The sequence below is a fragment of the Podarcis gaigeae genome (genome assembly GCF_964106915.1).
Source record: "Podarcis gaigeae genome assembly, chromosome: 16".
Taxonomy (NCBI): Eukaryota; Metazoa; Chordata; class Lepidosauria; order Squamata; family Lacertidae; genus Podarcis; species Podarcis gaigeae.
Genome location: NC_139693.1, coordinates 14876028 through 14893989, shown reverse-complemented (window position 1 = coordinate 14893989; position 17962 = coordinate 14876028). Strand labels below are relative to the sequence as shown.

At 46.7% G+C, this 17962-nt stretch overlaps 1 protein-coding gene across 1 annotated transcript in view; it reads left to right on the top strand.

Moving 5' to 3' along the window:
• Positions 1 to 17962, top strand: part of POLA2 (DNA polymerase alpha 2, accessory subunit) — a 30554-nt gene that overhangs the window by 3536 nt on the left and 9056 nt on the right. The window contains exons 5-15 of the mRNA XM_083716473.1: positions 1363 to 1469; positions 3496 to 3689; positions 3994 to 4082; positions 4988 to 5143; positions 5704 to 5766; positions 6002 to 6044; positions 7095 to 7219; positions 8476 to 8514; positions 10140 to 10213; positions 10954 to 11059; positions 15106 to 15212. Of these exons, the coding sequence (XP_083572599.1) occupies positions 1363 to 1469; positions 3496 to 3689; positions 3994 to 4082; positions 4988 to 5143; positions 5704 to 5766; positions 6002 to 6044; positions 7095 to 7219; positions 8476 to 8514; positions 10140 to 10213; positions 10954 to 11059; positions 15106 to 15212 (1103 nt within the window). The remainder of the gene's footprint in view (positions 1 to 1362; positions 1470 to 3495; positions 3690 to 3993; positions 4083 to 4987; positions 5144 to 5703; positions 5767 to 6001; positions 6045 to 7094; positions 7220 to 8475; positions 8515 to 10139; positions 10214 to 10953; positions 11060 to 15105; positions 15213 to 17962) is intronic.

The following is a 17962-nucleotide window of genomic DNA, read 5'->3' as shown; positions in this document are numbered from 1 at the left end:
GCTTGTGGCAACTCTTAACGCTTTCAGGCAGAGACCTGCTTTTGTGCTGGGACAATTTTTGTATGGTGTATTTGTATCTGCATTTTATATTGATTTGTATCAATAAGAGCACTACTGGGGCAAGGCACATCTAGATGTCCAGCACTCAGGGGTGTGTCCAACTAAGTTCTACTTAGAGTAGACCCAATGAAATTAATGGGCTCAAGTTAGTCGTGCTCATTAATTTCACTGGGTGTCCTCTAAGTAGAGCTAACATGGGCCAACCGGATATCTATAGGAAGCAGGACCTGAGTGCAGCAGCACCAACAATTGGTAGCAAAAGACATACTGCCTCTGACTGTGGAAGGAGAACTTAGATTAGCTATTGTGACTAGTAGCCACTGATTAGCTGCATAGAATCACAAAATCGCAGAGTTGGAAGGGATCAACTTTTGCAGTGCAGGAATCTTTTGCCCAACGTGGGGCTTGAACCCACAACCCTGAGATTAAGAGTCTCATGCTCTACCAACCTGAGCTATACCGACTCAATAATTTGTCTACCCCTCTTTTGGCCCTTGCTGCCTTTCGCTGGAGCAAATTTCCTAGTTTGTGTGCTGTGCAAAGGACTTCCGTTCTGTGTCCTGAATTTTCTTCATCTGGGGCTGGGAGACACTGCCGTCTGAGATCCTGGTGAGCCACTGCCAATCAGAGCAGAAAACAGCCGTCCAGATGTTTTTAGTTTAGTCTTTCTTTTAAAAAAAAACAGGCAAGGAAGGTGAGAAAACATAAACCAGTGTTTCCCAACCTTTTTTGGGCAAAGGCACACTTGTTTCATGAAAAAAATCTCGAGGCACACCACCATTAGAAAATGTTTAAAAAATTAACTCTGTGCCTATATTGACTATATGCCGCTTGGGGTGGCAGCCTGTTGCCCGAAGCACAGGGAGCCCTCCGGAGGGCTCCCCGTGCTTCGGGCGAGTGTCTGCAAGCCTTGCGCGCCCGGCAGGAGCTCCCGTCGGGCGCGCGAGGCTTGGGGCGGCAGCCTGTTGCTCTAAGCACATGGAGCCCGCCTCCCTCTCACGGCACACCAGGCAAAGTCTCGCGGCACACTATTGTGTGGGAAACACTGACATAAACAATGTACAGTGTATAGCCAGTTTTTCTCCATCTCTCATATAACACTAGAGCCCAGTGATGCTGGATGATGGGAGATTCAGGACAGAAAGCAGGTAGACTTGTGAATCATCCCCCATCTAAAACACTGCAGTGCTTCTGCCAGCCAGTGTAGACAGTACTAGGCTACATGGACCAATGTTCTAACTCCTGTGCTTCCAACAAGGCTCTCTGTGAGGATGAGCTGCTCTACCCTTTACTGTCTTGCAGGGATCTCAGAAGCGGGTGATTACCACACCGGAAAACCCACGTTCCAAGCGGACTGTCTCCAACTGCAGTCCCCGCCTGGCCTTCTCCCCCAGCAGCTTCTCGCCCAGGTATGCCTTGAGGCAGCCCGTAAATGTGTGGCCCACCTCTTTCTTTGATTAGCCAGCGTTGCTTCTCCGAAGGACTCGGAACCTGCCTCTTGTTCAGAGATGTCAAAGTGTCCTTAAAGAAGAGAGCCCATTCCGGCTGCTGCACAAATGCATTGCAGCTGAAAATGGACCCATTTCTGGTGGAGCTTTGAGGTGCAGCAAACCAAGTCTTGGTGCAGTAGCTCAGTAACTGCTGCTTTCACTTTGCCAGTTGAGCATGATGCATGTCTAGCTGTGGTGGCGCTGATCCTTGGGTTCATTTGCCACATGCTGAATTTTTCGGAGGTCCTCTTAGTGTGCCAACTTGGTTGGGTGAATTGGGATTTTTTGTTTTTGTTTTAGATGCTGGATTTATTACAGTGGTACCTCAGGTTACATACATTTCAGGTTACATACGCTTCAGGTTACAGACTCCGCTAACCAAGAAATAGTACCTCAGGTTAAGAACTTTGCTTCAGGATGAGAACAGAAATCGTGCTCCGGCAGCAGCAGGCCCCATTAGCTAAAGTGGTGCTTCAGGTTAAGAACAGTTTCAGGTTAAGAACGGACCTCCGGAATGAATTAAGTACTTAACCTGAGGTACCACTGTACAGGGAAAGCCTAAAAAAAGAATCTGTGTTTTCTAAACTAGTTTTTAGTATTGCGTGTGAATAAAAAGGCAATCCTAACCCTAATCCTAGCTGCAGCCGTAAAACCCTAGCAGCATATCTGCATCACAGGCATTAAACAGGATTAAGAGCCCATATCTCTGCTGCAGAAATCACTGGGAAATGTCGCTGGGTGGAGGCTTAATGTGTGTAGGGGGGCAGGGTGCATGCATGGGAGCCACACCCCCAATATCTCCTCTGTACTGGTTACGCCTTGACTTTTATTCCGAAAACGTTTAAAAGTTGGAGTGGCTGTGTCTACCTTGCAGGGGGAGTTGGTTCGCGCACTTCCAGTCACATTTTGATTAGGCTGGGCACCTGAACAGTGCTTCTCTTAAATGAAGATAAAACCTGAATAACTTTAAAGTCCATCGATTTCAATAGGACCACTCTGAGCATGACTTAATTGTCCGCAACCGTATTGCTTATTACTCCTCTGCTCATTTCAGAGAGCATGCCCCAAACCATGGTTCAGAGCTTCCAACAACATACTGAGGAAACAATGGCTTTGAGCTTGTCTGCTTTTCTCTGTGTTATTTGCCACCTACTTTAATGCTTCAGGTGCTGCGGCCTTCAGAGACAGAACAGTGGTTTGTCCCTTCAGATGTGATACTAAGTTCTGGTTGGCGCAAACTCAAATCATAGCTCCTGGTCTTAGCCTGTTAGTCAATCATAAACCATGGTGCATCTGTTTAGACACTTAAATACAGTGCAAACTGCTGTTAAAGACAGATTTCCCCTTCTACTTTTTGTTCCATTCCTTTTCTGCAGTAACCTACCAAAATACCTCATATCTCATACCCCTACTAAGGTTTTTGTTGATTACTCAGGGGGACGTGGGTGGCACTGTGGGTTAAACCACAGAGCCTAGCACTTGCCAATCAGAAGGTCGGCAGTTCGAATCCCCGCAACGGGGTGAGCTCCCGTTGCTCGGTCCCTGCTCCTGCCAACCTAGCAGTTTGAAAGCACATCAAAGTGCAAGTAGATAAATAGGTACCGCTCCGGTGGGAAGGTAAACGGCCTTTCTGTGCGCTGCTCTGGTTCGCCAGAAGCAGCTTAGTCATGCTGGCCACATGACCCGGAAGCTGTACATCGGCTCCCTTGGCCAATAAAGCGAGATGAGCGCCACAACCCCAGAGTCGATCACGACTGGACCTAATGGTCAGGGGTCCCTTTACCTTTACCTTTTACCAGATTAAAGACCCAGTTGCAATTGGATAAAACTATTTAACACTGGGCAATACTTGTAAAATATTGATGTTGAAATCAAGGAAGTGACCAGGTTTTCCTGATTTTTTAAAAATTGTTTCTCTTCTTCCCCTTGCTTGCCTCCTCTCAAGAGCTACCCCTTCACAGAAGTATGGTTCTCGAAGCAACCGCGGAGAGGTTGTCACCTCCTTCGGCTCTGTGCAGGGAACCTCCTGGAGGGGAAATGGCGGCTTGATCACCTCTGTGAACCTCTTCCATTCCCCCCAAGATTCCCTCACCAAGCCCTACAAATTCATGTTCCAGGAACTTGTGGATAACCGTGAAGGTAATTTTTAGAAAAACCCCTTTTTGTTTCTACCTGTATATGGAAAATCTACTGGACATGATCCAACTAGTTCAGAATGTGTTTGCTGGTGCACTGACAGGTACTTGCAGAACTCCTGGTTTTTTTAGGATCTGCGCTAACTGCCTGCATGTCACCAGGCCAGCTTAAGGTGTAGTCTGGAACTATACTTGATGATCTAACAATGTTGATAGTTTTTACTTGGACTTTGTTATACAATACAAAGATGAATATACAAATATTCATCTTTATCTGCCTCTTTCCCTCCCTCTAAAAATGAAATAAGTGCTTTCCTGCAAGATGGAAGACCTTGGTGCGGCACTGAAGGAACACTACAAAATAGAAGAATTTTCTTCTTTGATCATCCCTGTGCAGGTAACCTCTGTGCTAATATCTTATGGGTGCTAGTGCTTAATTATTTACATGGGTGAGTATATCTAAAGTTATCCAGTGGGGTTTGTGAGCATTCTGCACATGCTCAGAGAAACAGTTACTTTAAACTAGCAGTGGAGAATCTCAGGTTTCCAAGCCTTCATGTCACTGCCAGGCCTCTCCATTTGGCCAGCGAGGCCATTTCTGCCAAGCCCATGCCCTTAACACTCTACATTTGATGTTTATTGTGGGGCAGGTAAAGATGTGGCTGGGCCAAACGGGAGTTGTGAACACGGTGGCTTTCCTGATCGCTGGCCCCTTCCAATCCCCACTCAGTGCTTTGCAAAAGTGCCATCAGTTAGCTTATTGTTACCATGCTGGTCCTGTTTGGGGAGGAAAGGATTGCAATCCTTCCAATTTGTGAACCAGATTAGACTTTACTGGGTTATATCAAACTAATTTCTCCTTAATGTAGTTCAGGGGCCAGCATACTTTTTTAGCAGGGGGCCTGTTCACTGTTCCTCAGATCTTGTGGTGGGCTGGACTGTATTTTTGGGGAAAAATAATGAATTCCTATGCCCCACAAATAACCCAGGGATGCATTTTAAATAAAAGGACACATTCTACTCATGTAAAAGCATGCTGATTCCTGGACCGTCCGCGGGCCGGATTTAGAAGGCAATTGGGCCGGATCCAGCCCCAGGCCTTAGTTTGCCTATGGATGATGTAGGCCCATGAAGTTACCCCACTTTCCCCCTCTCCATTCACAACAGCCCTATAGTGTCGGCTAGATCTGATGGACTCTAAGGCAACCGCTTGGTAGCATGGAGATATGCTGTGCTCAGGATTTTAGTGCTTTTAAAAAAAATGTTCCTTTGTTTGTTTGTTTTTGAATGATGCTGGGAAAGGAGCCAGTCACTGTCCTGGGCCAGATTGGCTGCGATTCCAACGGGAAGCTGAACGCCAAGTCCGTCATCTTGGAAGGGGATCAGGAGCACTCCTCGGGAGGCCTGGTACCTGTGGATTTATCTGAGCTGCAGGAGTACTCGCTCTTCCCAGGACAGGTGAGGCATTTGGGAAGTGATAATGATAATTTGTTAATTTATGAACCACCTTTCCACAGAGAACAAAAGTAGTCATAATAAATAAAACAGAAAAAGCACACAGCCAAGCTGAACAATTTCCACACAAATTATCATTCGATCTGAAACAAAGATACCAAAAATCTATGTCAATAATGGCAACTAACCCCCCACCCCAGCCAACAAAAGACCCTAAACAATACCCAGCACAAGATTTTGTTCATCCGCCTCAGCTTTCGTAGCTGGAGTTAGTCTGGGCCCTTCCCTCCCAGGCCAGGTGGGAACAGGTCTGCAAGGCCGGGAGCAGATTTTCCAGGACTCACAGCCAAGATGACAGTGGAGATGAAATGTAGCCATTGTGGCTAGTAGCCATTCATAGCCTTATCGCCCATGAATTTGTCTTTCAGAAGACTTGCCTGCCTTGAGAAAAGTAAATAAATTATGAACGCATTTCTTGCTTTTGCCACCATCTCTTTCCTACAGTGAAAATAAACAAAGGTTGACGTTGATTGCCTGTCTTATTTCCCCCTTACATCTTCCAGGTTGTGGTTATGGAAGGCATGAACAGTACTGGGGAGAGGCTGGTTGCGTCCAGGCTGTATGAGGTGATATTTTTATTATTATTATTTTTCAATGCATTTCACTACCACATTTCAAGACCTTGAAGTCAGGTTATTCTGTTCTCAGAACCACATTATTTGCAGAGGCTTGGTACAGAGAGAGGGGGGGGGGGAGACAGTTGCAAGCATCATGGAGATATGGATCTTTTCTCTCTTTTTAAAGGAAGATGGAAGCACATTTAACTCCCCCTTTTTTTCCTCCTCCCCCACCCTCCCTCAGGGCGTACCGCTTCCTTTTTATCAGCCTGTGGATCAAGCAGAAGGTGAGTTAGTGCTTCAAAGAGAGGGGCTGGGTCTCAACCTTGCCCAAAACGGGTGGGAAAGCTTTTCAACCTCACGGGCAACAGTCTGGGGGCCGCATGCCAGCAGCCTGCCCTCACCTGATACTTAGAACCAGAAGCTGGCTCCAGAAGCAGCTGCTCAGCTGGAAAAGTTGAGGAGTCAGGGAGGTAACAGGAGGTGTTTCTGAGAGCTCCCTTGAGCCTCCTTCAGAGGGCAGGTCTTTGCCCTCTAGCCTGCTGGGACCCTCCCAGGGATCAGGGATCTCTTGGGGTTCAGAATCTGCTATCCCCATCCCACGGAGACACTCGTCACGGTCCTCCAGCTCTAACTCCCCAAATTCATGACCATCACCATTTTATCCGTAGTTAAAACCATGTGCAAGGCAGTTTACAGCATGAAAATGTCATCAACCATAAATAAAACATACCAAAAAGTACACAACAATAAGATCTAAAAATATACAAAAAAATACCAGTAACAGCAACAAAAATCTAACAATACCCCAGCCTGAGAGTCTGTTCAGCAACCTCAGCTTCTGTAGCTGGAGTCAGTCCGGGCCCCGGCCTCCTGGGCCAGGTGGAAAAATGCCACTCCGCCTCAGGGGTCTGTTCACTTTCTCCATGACCCCTCCACGACAGTCCTGCATCTTCCAACGTTCAGCTTCAAGTGCACGGAATCCACTAAAAGGGTAGGAAAAAAGTTTCACTTCTCTTTATGAACTGGATAGGTATATGCCTATCCATTTAGAGTACCTCGCTGAAATTCTCATTGGCTTCTTGTGTTTGGCTCCTGAGATTATCACCAGCCTTTCACCCTCCCTCCTCCCTCCCGCCCACCTTCTTGCACACAACCCTAAGGACTAGAAATTTAATTTGTCCCCCCCTCTCACAAATGGAAGATAAAACTTTGTATCCTGTACCTGATTCTGCTCTTGTATGGAATTCATAGCTCAGGATCTGTTCACTGTAGGAACTTGGTTGGTTAGTAATGGAAGTGAAGTTCCTGTTTTCAAAGCCCGTTAACCGTTTCAGGTCCAGAGCTGCAGATGGTCCTCATTGCCTGTGGTCCTTATACCACCTCGGACAGCATCACCTACGACCCCATGTTGGACCTGATAGACGTTATTAATAGAGACAAGCCAGATGTTTGCATTCTGGTAAGGGCAAAGCGTCTGTAGTTGCTTTATGGAAGGGCAGGGGACCCATTTTCAGCCTGAGGGTTTGATTCGCTTGTGGGCAAACTTCCAGGAGCCACATACCAATAGTAGCCAAGGGGTGGGCAAGGTGGACAGCCAATGGCGTCGTTTCTCTCCCCTTTGACCAGCCTGAATCAACACATGCTGGAGAGACAAAATGTGTTGCCCTTGGCAGTGATAAAGGGGAGGTTCTAGAAAACTCCACTTGTAGAGAGACTCTTCCCCTATGGACAGACACAAATAGAATCAGTTGCATGTGTTGTTTTGAACTGCCCCTGGTATCAGACAATTTGATCTAAGTTCATGAATCAGTTGGTTGTTAACAGGGAGAGGCATTTAAGCGAATGCAAGGTAGCCTTCCTTATGTTTACTCAGGTTGGGGCTAAGACGGAGATACTAGCTAGGTTTCTGCAACATGCAATGAGGATTTGTGAATGCTATACAACACTAACTTAAGTGTTAGATGCAGGGTTTTATTTCTCTTTCTTAATTGGTTTTTTTTTTTTTTTGTATTAAACCCTACTGGAATCTTGTACATATGCCAATAAGGGTTTGAGAATCTGGTGGCAAAAATCGGGCAGAGCAATGGGTGAAGCTCTTAAGGTTACATTTCAGCCAAGCAAAACACTCAAGGAGGATGTGGCCTCGAGAAGTGTCCTGAGGGCCAAATGAAGAGGCAGGGGGGTGCATTTGGCCCCCGGGCCCTGACCTCTGCTCTATATAGGACACTGAGATCCAGCACTGAGGGCCTTCTGGCGGTTCCGTCATTGCGAGAAGTGAGGTAACAGGGAACCAGGCAGAGGGCCTTCTCGGTAGTGGCGCCCGCCCTGTGGAACGCCCTCCCTTCAGATGTGAAGGAAATAAGCAGCTATCTTCTTTTTAAAAGACAGCCCTGCTTAGGGAGGTTTTTAATATTTAATGCTGTATTGTTTTTAACACTTGATTGGAAGCCGCCCAGAGTGGCTGGGGAAATTCAGCCAGATGGGTGGGGTATAAATAAATTATTATTATTATTATTATTATTATTATTATTATTATTATTATTATTATTATTATTTAGATTATCAATAAGTGGCTAGTTGCCCGTCTGTGTTCTCCTCAGCAGCCACGGGGCTCTTAAGGGACCTTGATAGGTTTTTCAGAAATGTTGGTGGTGCTTAATTAGGGCCTTGTCGTCCCCTCTTTGATGACCTTCATTTCCTTTGATTGTTTTGCAGCTTGGGCCTTTCCTTGATGCAAAACACAAGCAAGTTGAGGTAAGTTCAGTAAATGGGGAATGGATTTGAAAGTTCATGTCTTCTTTTTTCCTTTTTCCTTTAGAAACCCTGCTGACTGTGTGTCCCACACTTTCCTTTTTGGAAACCAGTTGTGTATGGGGATCCCTGATTCTTAAAGCAAACGTCTAGTGCTTAACACAGTATTTTCCTAACTAATGACAAATAGTGTGTGTGTGTGTGTGTGTGTGTGTGTGTGTGTGTGTGTTACCTTTTCCTTAGATTAAAATCGGATGTACATTTTGTTCACAAACTCCATAGATCTACTCCAGAGATATCCAAGGGAGAGTTTTTTCATTTATTTGGGAGACATCCAGGGCCATAGTTTGGAAAGCAGGACTTGCAGGAGAAAGGTTTCTCTCGAGGAACTCCCCAGCTTCTCATTTAATTTTCAGATTTCATTTAAAAAGCAGCAATCTAGAATTTTTCCTTGGCAGGGGCATAAAAGAGGTCCGCTGTGGTGTAGTGGTTAGAGCGCCACACTAGGGCCTGGGAGAGGCCAGGGTTCAGATTTCCCACTCACCCACAAAAGCCTGCTTGGTCAATCTCTGTCTCTCAGCCTGGTCTACCTCACAAGGTTCATGTGAGGATAAGATGTAGACAGGGAGAACCATGTCCACTTCCTTGAGACTCCTTGGAGGGAAGGTGGATTATAAAGGTAGCAGTAGTAGTAATAATAATAAAAATATGCAACCAGTATTCTTTCCCAAGTCTCTAGGAAACAAAGAAATGCAAGGTTAATTGTACAGTGGTACCTTGGTTCCCGAAGAATGTTTTGGCTCCCAAACGCCGCAAACCCAGAAGTGAGTGTTCCGGTTTGCGAACGTTTTTTGGAAGCCGAACGTCTGACGCAGCTTCTGCTTGGGTGCAGGAAGTTCCTGCAGCCAATTGGAAGCCGTGCCTTGATTTTTGAACAGTTTTGGGAGTCGAATGGACTCCTGGAACGGATTAAGTTCGAGAACCAAAGTACCACTGTATTAAAAAAATTAATTTGATCCTCCCTACTAACATTTAATTAATTTCTTAGCCCCCTTTTGCCATAAGGTCTCTGGCAAGCTTTATAACAATGGGATCATACACTATATATATATATACACACATACACGCCAAGTAAAGCAGTTCCAAACAGAATAGTGTAGATGAAACAAATGGAGCAGGGTTCTAAGGAAAGGTGGGGGCGGGAAATTCCTTAACTGCCCAGGGCCAGGGTAAGAAACTGTGCAATGAAGGTGCCAGACACGCCTCTGTAGATAGGGAGTCCCACCATTGGGGGCTGCCACAGAGAAAGCCCTGTCTTGAGCCGCCATTCTCTGCACTTCCGAGGATGTTGGAACTAACAAGAGGGCCCATCCCTCTGATCACCCAAAATGGGGGTCTATAAGGATGGAGGTGGTCTTTCAGATATTTGAGGTCTAACCATGAACTCATTATCCTGTATGGATCTTGCCGATCTGGGGTCTCTGGCATGAAAAGATCTTCCCCCTGGTCTGTGGTTGGATCCTCCTTAACTGGTAACACCGGGGATTGAACTTGGGACGTTCTGCATGTGAAGCGAATGCTCTGCCACTGAGTTCCTGTTCTTCCTCTGCTTTTTCTTCTCTCCCAAGGACTCTCAGCTCACTGCCTCGTTTGAAGACATCTTCAAGAGGTGCATGAAGATGATAGTCGAAGGGACAAGGAGGTGAGAACAAGAGCATGAGAAGAGCCCGTGGCCCATCTAGCTCAGCCTCCTGTATCTCGCAGGGGCTCATCAGATACCTCTGGGAAGCCCGAAAGCAGGAGAAAATGCAACGGCGCTCTCCTGACTTGTGGCTCAAAGCAGCTGGCATGCTGCGAGAGACTGCCTCCGACAGCGGTTATAGGACATAGCTCCCATGGCTAATAGTAAGAAGCAGGATCCGATGGGAAAGGAATGGTTCACACGGTAAATAATTATCTTCTGGAACTCACTGCCACTAGATTTAAGATGGCCCCTAGCTTCAGTAGAGGGTAAGACCTGGAAGAATGGTGGCACCAGGGACCCATCACCATCTCTTGGCCACAGAAACCAAGTGGTTCGGAGGCAGTGAGAGTTGTTGCTTTTGGGCTTCCCTTGTGGGCTTTCCTGCAGCAACCTGTCAGCTGACAGCTCCCTGGATTCTTTGGGGGAAGCCGTTAAAGTACAGTGGTACCTGGGGTTACATAAGCTTCAGGTTACAGACTCCGCTAACCCAGAAATAGTACCTCGGGTTAAGAACTTTGCTTCAGGATGAGAACAGAAATCGTGCTCTGGTGGCGCGGTGGCAGCAGGAGGCCCCATTAGCTAAAGTGGTGCTTCAGATTAAGAACAGTTTCAGGTTAAGAGCAGACCTCCGGTACCACTGTATAAGAGCATTTTAAGTGTAGTGCGGAGGGGGCCTTAGCTCTTCTGTTTCCCGACAGTGCTGGATCGCACCTTGTCATCGTTCCTTCGCTGAGAGACGTCCACCATCACTGCATCTATCCCCAGCCGCCTTTGATTTGCGAGCTCTCGAAAGAAGACAAACAGGTGCTTCCTACAATCCAAAGGCAGTGCCTTTGTTTCAAGTTTTTGTGTCTGTGTGTGCACAGCTGGAATATCTGTATTTTGGCTTGTCAGGTGGAGGTTGGTGGCTTTCAAAGCCTGTTAGGAACCCTGAAGTTTCTCAGATTCTCCGTGAGGCCAGAAATCAGCCTTGTCTGTCTGAAGACATCAACTTTAGCCGGAGTGCCTTCCATCAGCTTCGGCTAGTGGCTCAGCTACGCCCCTCTCTGGACAGAGATAGCTTAACTATTGTTGTCTATGCTCTGGTCACCTCAAGGGTAGATTACTGCAATGCGTTATATGTAGAGCTGGTTCAGAAACTTCAGCAGGTGTAGAATTCAGCATCCAGGTTGCTCACCGGAGCAAGACGGTTTGAGTGTATTACATCAATCCTGATTCGACTGCACTGGCTACCAGTTAGCTTCTGGGCCCAATTCAAAGTGCTGGTTTTGGCCTATAAAGCCTTAAACGGCTCAGGACTGCAATACCTCAAGGCCTGCCTCTTTACATATGAACCTACCTGGACCCTGAGATCATCTTCTGAGGCCCTCCTTTGTGTGCCTCCTCCTTGAGAGGTCCAGAGGGTGGCAGCACAAGAACGGGCCTTCTCTGCAGTGGCTCCCCGTCTGTGGAATGCTCTCCTCTGGGAAATTCGCCTGGCACCTTCATTATACACCTTTAGGCGCCAGGTGAAAACGTTCCTTTTTAACCAGATCTTTGGTTGATTTGATTGACATCCTATGCCCTTTTAAAATGTGGGGTTTGAGGGGGGGAGGGGTTAAGTTGGTTGTTTTTATTTTTATTAATGGATTTTGTGGTTTTTATATTTTGATTTCGTTCTGTAAAGTGCCCTGAGATCTGCAACTATATGAATTTTGATGATGATGATGATGATGATGATGATGATGATGATGCAGGTCTCTGCCCCAAGGGACTCAATCTGAAAATAAACATAAAATCATAGAGGAAGGAGAGTGAAACAGAGACAAACAGGGGGAGAACCTGTGATTAACTCAGTTACATGTGATTAAGGCTTAGCTTCAGTAGGGTATACCTTACACCAGGCTTCCTCAACCTTGGCCCTCCAGATGTTTTGAGACTACAATTCCCAGCATCCCTGACCACTGGTCCTGCTAGCTAGGGATCATGGGAGTTGTAGGCCAAAACATCTGGAGGGCTGAGGTTGAGGAAGCCTGCCTTACACCTTTACCTGAGAGGTCTACATAGGAACCTGGTACTGAGTCTGGCAATTAAGGTCCATCTAGCTCCATATTGTCTGCACTGACTGGCAGCAGCACTCCAGAGTTTCAGGCAGCGAATCTTCCCCAGCCTTACCTGGAGAAGCTAGGCAAAGCTGATGCTCTGGCACTAAATTAAGAACTTTCCTGCTTCAAATGAGTCCCCTCACATGTTCAGTATATTGGGGGGGGGGCTAGCAAGGGTGTTCCTGCTGGTCACGCCCCTCCCTTCACTAAACACATGAAGGATTCCCCCCCCCCCCCTTTTCCTTTTAACACTCCTTGTGTGGGTGCATTCTGCATGTGCAGCATTTAGCTGGATCCCGTGAAAAAGCTCCATCTTCCAGAAGGGGGAGCTCCCAGCTAAAAAAAGGCACCATGTTTGCACTGCTGTAGGCTGTTCTCTTCTGGGCAAAGCCTGGTGTTTTCCTCTTGCTCCTGACGGGAGTTTGGAGGTGCTTTTAGTGAACTCTCATGTTTGGTATGGGGTAGTGGGGAGACCTGGAAGCCTGTACGGCTTTTCCCCACAAAGAAAAAAGTGTGTTCATCGGAGCCGATGATCTCTTTGCTGCACTCTGAAAAGTCGTCTTTTTAGACCAGTGCTTGGGTCCGCAGCTGTTTTTGGTCTATGATTCCCATCGTCACCTACCTAGCAATGATAGGTAAAGGTGATTTGCATTTAAATATGTAGTTTTATGCTCTGCTCAGAGCTGACCCACTGAGATCAATTGACATGGGTCCATTCATTGCAGTAGGTCTATGATTGGCCTTCTCCGGGGTTTCAGATAGGGGGCATTCCCCATACTACCTGGGGAGATGCTAGGGATTGAACCTGGGACCTTCTGAATGCAAGGCAGATGCTCTGCCACTGAGCTACCGCCCTTCCCTATCAGCCCAGTATTGTGTACTCGAACCAGAATCGGCGATCTAAAGACTCAGGCAAGCGCCTTACTCTTCCCTCCCACAAGGGACTCCTTCCCTGAGCTTGGGGACAGAAGTGAAGAGAAACAGGGTGTAGCTGAAGGGCGAGGCAAGGCTGTGGTTCTCCCTTCACTCATGAAAATCCAGCTGCTGGGAATTGCAAGTGGGGGGGGTGAGAGTTGTGCTGCGCTCAGCTCCTGCTTTCGGGCACCTGGTTGGCCACTGAGAACACGATGCTGGGTTGAGGGGCCCCTATTGGCCTGACTCAGCAGGGCTCTTATGTCGTTCTAAGGCTCTGGATAGAGATGGAGAATCTTAGGCAGCAAAGGGCCTCTCAGCTATCCCAGAGTCCAGCTGCGTGTGTGTTTTGGTTATAGCGCTTTCCGAGGAAGCATAGAGCGTATTCCCAGTCGGAGCCCCTTGGCAGGAAGTCCTGCGTCATTTACTCTTCAGCAGAAATACGGGGGTTTCCCTGGAGCAGCTTAAGCTTTTTCCACCAGGAACCAAATTTGTCCATAGCCTTTCTGAATGTGTCCCTTCCTTACACACCTCCTTACTTGCCTTATTTGCTTATTGAAGGATTTTTTCCCTACTCTTGGCATAAGAGCGTCTGAAGTGCGCTGCAGCAGGATGAGGCCAAAGGCCCACTATAGTCCTAGCATCCTGTTCTTATAGTAGCCTATCAGATGCCTCTGGAAAAAGTGCCCAAGCAGGAGCTGCCTGCTTGTGATTCTCAGCAGTCGGATACTTCAGGGCATACTGTCGCCAACAGTGGAAGTTGAACATGGCCACAGAGAGCCTTATCCTCCATGAATCCTCCTTTAAAAAAAATATTTTAAAAAATATCAATTTTTAAAATTGAAACTTTTCAATCTAGAATACAATAAAAGCCAAACTAATCTCAATAAAAACAAAAGCGAAAGCAGGAAACAAAGCAAAAAAGGAAGGAAGGAAAGGAAGGAAGGGTGGGAAACAAAGAGAAAAATTAGAAAAAGGGGAGGAGGAAGAAGAAAATAAGCCCTCTGTCAGAGTTGTATCTTAACCCTTGTCACACACATAGGGTAGTGTGTAGGCTTCTAACACACACACTTTATTTTCAAAACAGCCTTGTGAGACTCTAGGCAGACAGAATGTTGCTGGCCCAAGTCCAACCAGGAAATTTCATGACCTAATGGGAATTTGTACCCAGGTCTTCCCCAGCCTTTGTCTGACATCATAACCACTACACCACAGTGGATAAACCGGGATTATCCCCATTTCTTCCCCCTTGGTGGTATTGGATACTGATGTGGCAGATAAAGAAATACTGTATTTACCCAAATGTAATGCGCACCTTTTTTGGCCAAATTACATAGTGAAAATCAGGGCGTGCATAAGGTTTGATGGTGCATTTACACCAACAAATACTTTTTTGGTTTCAAGATTTTGAAAATTGGGGTGCGCATTAGATTCGATGCCGCATTACATTCAAGTAAATATGGTGACTGAGGGGAGTTAATAGCAAAACACTTGTAGTGATCTATAAGGTAGAGTCTACGTTGGTCTCATTTTACAGATTTTTAGTGTGAGGCAGTTGGGGAGTGGACCAAGACCATGAAAACAATTCTCTTGAGGCTACCTGAAAATGTATGATTCTGACCTGATATTCAAACTCTGAGAATCCCTGGGCTGTGCTGTGTCTCTTCTCTCTGCGCCCCCCTCAAAGTAGTGAGGAAAGAGCTTTGTAACTGCCTCATATCTTTAGGCCCTGACACTTATCCTGCTTTAAAAATAAATAAAAAATCTCCTGCCGTGCTTTCTACTTGAATGCCCGATTTGGGAGCTGTTTGGTCAGCCCACACAAACCCTCTCTCCCCTTTTCTCCAATTCCAGAGGGTTCTCTTCGTTTCTGACCCCTGCACCTTGGAGATCAACGGTGTGGTTTTTGGCTTGACTTCTGTGGACCTGGTCTTTCACATGGGCTCAGAAGAAATTAGCAGGTATGTTCCAAGCAGGGATGTAGATTCGCAGAACTGTAGAGTTGGAAGGGGACACCAAGGGACATCTAGTCCAACCCCTTGCAATGCAGGATGCTCTTAAACTCTAAAACATGAGGTGTGTGTATTTTTTTTCCCCAGCCTGAGGGCCGCATTGCATCTTGGCCAACCTTCCAGGGGGCCACACAACAGTGCTGGGTGGTGCCAGAGGCAAAAGTGGATTGGGCAAAAAAAAGGAAATTTTACACTCCCTTTTCTATCCCCCATCTACACAGATAAAAGGCACTGTCATAGCTCATGGACACATTCCAGTGAGGCCAAAACCCTCAAGGAGGGTGTGGAGCAGGCCCAGTGAGGGCCGTGGGGAGAGGCCTAAGGGGACTGAGAGAGGCCTGCAGTCATGCCCCAGGCATGAGTCTCTCCCCCCCCCCCCCGTTCTAAAACCTTAAATTTCCAGCATTAAAATGAAGGGATTATTAATCACCCCCAAACACATCCATTTGCTGGCTGAGATTGCATTCATACCGAGAGGTACTGTGGTTTGGTGCTGGATTTAGCTCCTTGGTGTGGTCATTGTTCCTTGAGCAATTTTCTGCTTCTTTTTAAAAGGATATCTGCTGATCTTCAGACAGCTGTGAGCGTGGAAGATGTGATAATGGCAGGGGGGGTGGGGGAAATGACACAGCATGAATCAGGCGTGATTCAGAATCCAAAAAGTGTAATCGCTCTGTGAGCGAAAGAAATGTCAGCCCTGAGCTGTGGAATCACATGGCTTGATGTCACACAAAATTCCCTCTTAAGTTGCTAATGCCTTTCAAAGTGCAGTCCACATTTCTGCTGTAAACCCTTTGGAGGTGTGTGTGTGCGCGCGCACTTGCATGCTTACGTTACAGTGAAACCGTGTTATTAATTTTGATAGTGCTACAGGCTGCGTGTAACTTCTGTACGGGATGAGCTTTTTGTATTTACATTAAATATATTTATTGATACTTATCAAAAGATAAATATAATACATCAAAATACAGTGGTACCTCGGGTTAAGTACTTAATTCGTTCCAGAGGTCCTTCTTAACCTGAAACTGTTCTTAACCTGAAGCACCACTTTAGCTAATGGGGCCTCCTGCTGCCACCGCGCAGGAGGTTCTCAATCCTGTTCTCATCCTGAAGCAAAGTTCTTAACCTCAAGCACTATTTCTGGGTTAGCGGAATCTGTAACCCGAAGCGTATGTAACCTGAAGTGTATGTAACCCGAGGTACCACTGTAAAAGAAATGCTTTAAAAATATAATCTAAAAAGAGGCAGAAGAAAAAAGAGAAAACAAGAAAATAAAGAAAGAAACAGACAGACAGACAGACAGACAGACAGACAGACATTGAGTTCTCTGTCCTCTAAATATAGTACTATTTTCTATAAGCCATTTTTTTTTCAATCTTTGAATCCAGATGTTCATTTTCTCTATCATGCCAAAAAGTCCAGAAGAAGTTTTCAGTCCTTAATAAACTGAAGCTCAATCCAGCTAAGACTGAGGCACTGTTAGTGGGGGTTCCCCAGACCAGATGGCTGGGAGATTGCCTGCTCTTGGTGGGGTTACACTCCCTCTGAAGGAAAGGGTACATATCTTGGAGGTGTATTCCTGGATCCTTTGCTGTCACTTGAGGCTCAGGTGGCCTCAGTGCCTTCCATCAGTTGTGGCTGGTGGTCCAGCTGTGGCACTTAGGCTGCCCCTGTCCAGATAACTGCTGCTGTTTATGTTCTGGTAACCTCGCGGTGAGATTATTGCAGCGCGTTACATGTAGGGCTGCGCCTGAAGACAATTCGGAAAATTCAGCTGGCATGGAATTTGGCAGCCAGGCTGCTTGCCAGGGCAAGACAATTTGAGCATATTTCACCAATTTTGGCCCGAATGCACTGGCTGCTAATTAGTTTCCAGGCCCAATTCAAATTGTTGCTGGTTTTGACCTGTAAAGCCTTAAACGGTTGAGGACCACAATACCTCAAGGACCACCTCTCCCCATATGAACCTACCCAGACCCTGAGATCATTCTGTGGGGCCCTCCTTCATGTGCCTCCTCCAGGAGAAGATTGGAGGGTGGCAACGAAAGAACAGGCCTCTGCAGTTGCTCCCCATTTGTAGAATGCTCTCCCCTGGGAGGTTCGGCTGGCAAACCTTTTAGGTGCCAGGTGAAGAGCTGGAGAGGTCCCCTGTCTGAAGATCTGGAGAGCAGTACAGTGGTACCTCGGGTTAAGTACTTAATTCATTCCGGAGGTCTGTTTTTAACTTGAAACTGTTCTTAACCTGAAGCACCACTTTAACTAATGGGGCCTCCTGCTGCTGCCGCACTGCCAGAGCACGATTTCTGTTCTCATCCTGAAGCAAAGTTCTTAACCTGAAGCACTATTTCTGGGTTAGCGGAGTCTGTAATCTGAAGCGTATGTAACCCGAGGTACCGCTGTATAGGCAATACCGAGGGAGCAATGGTCTGGCTCCCTACATCCCAAATATATTTCTCCTGAGTGCATGCAGAGTTCCTTCTGTCTTAGCCAATGAATCAATCATCTGGACGGGTTGATCTCCAGACAAGATAAGAAAGAAAGAAAGAAAGAAAGAAAGAAAGAAAGAGTCTGCCTCACTTCAAAGTGCAGTTCCTGAGAAAATCTCTTGACAAGTGGCGTGCCTCAGAGGTCGGCTGGTGCCAGCCGCCCATGGCCTGTCATTAAGTAAATCAAGCATCGCAGTCATCCTCTGCCTTGAG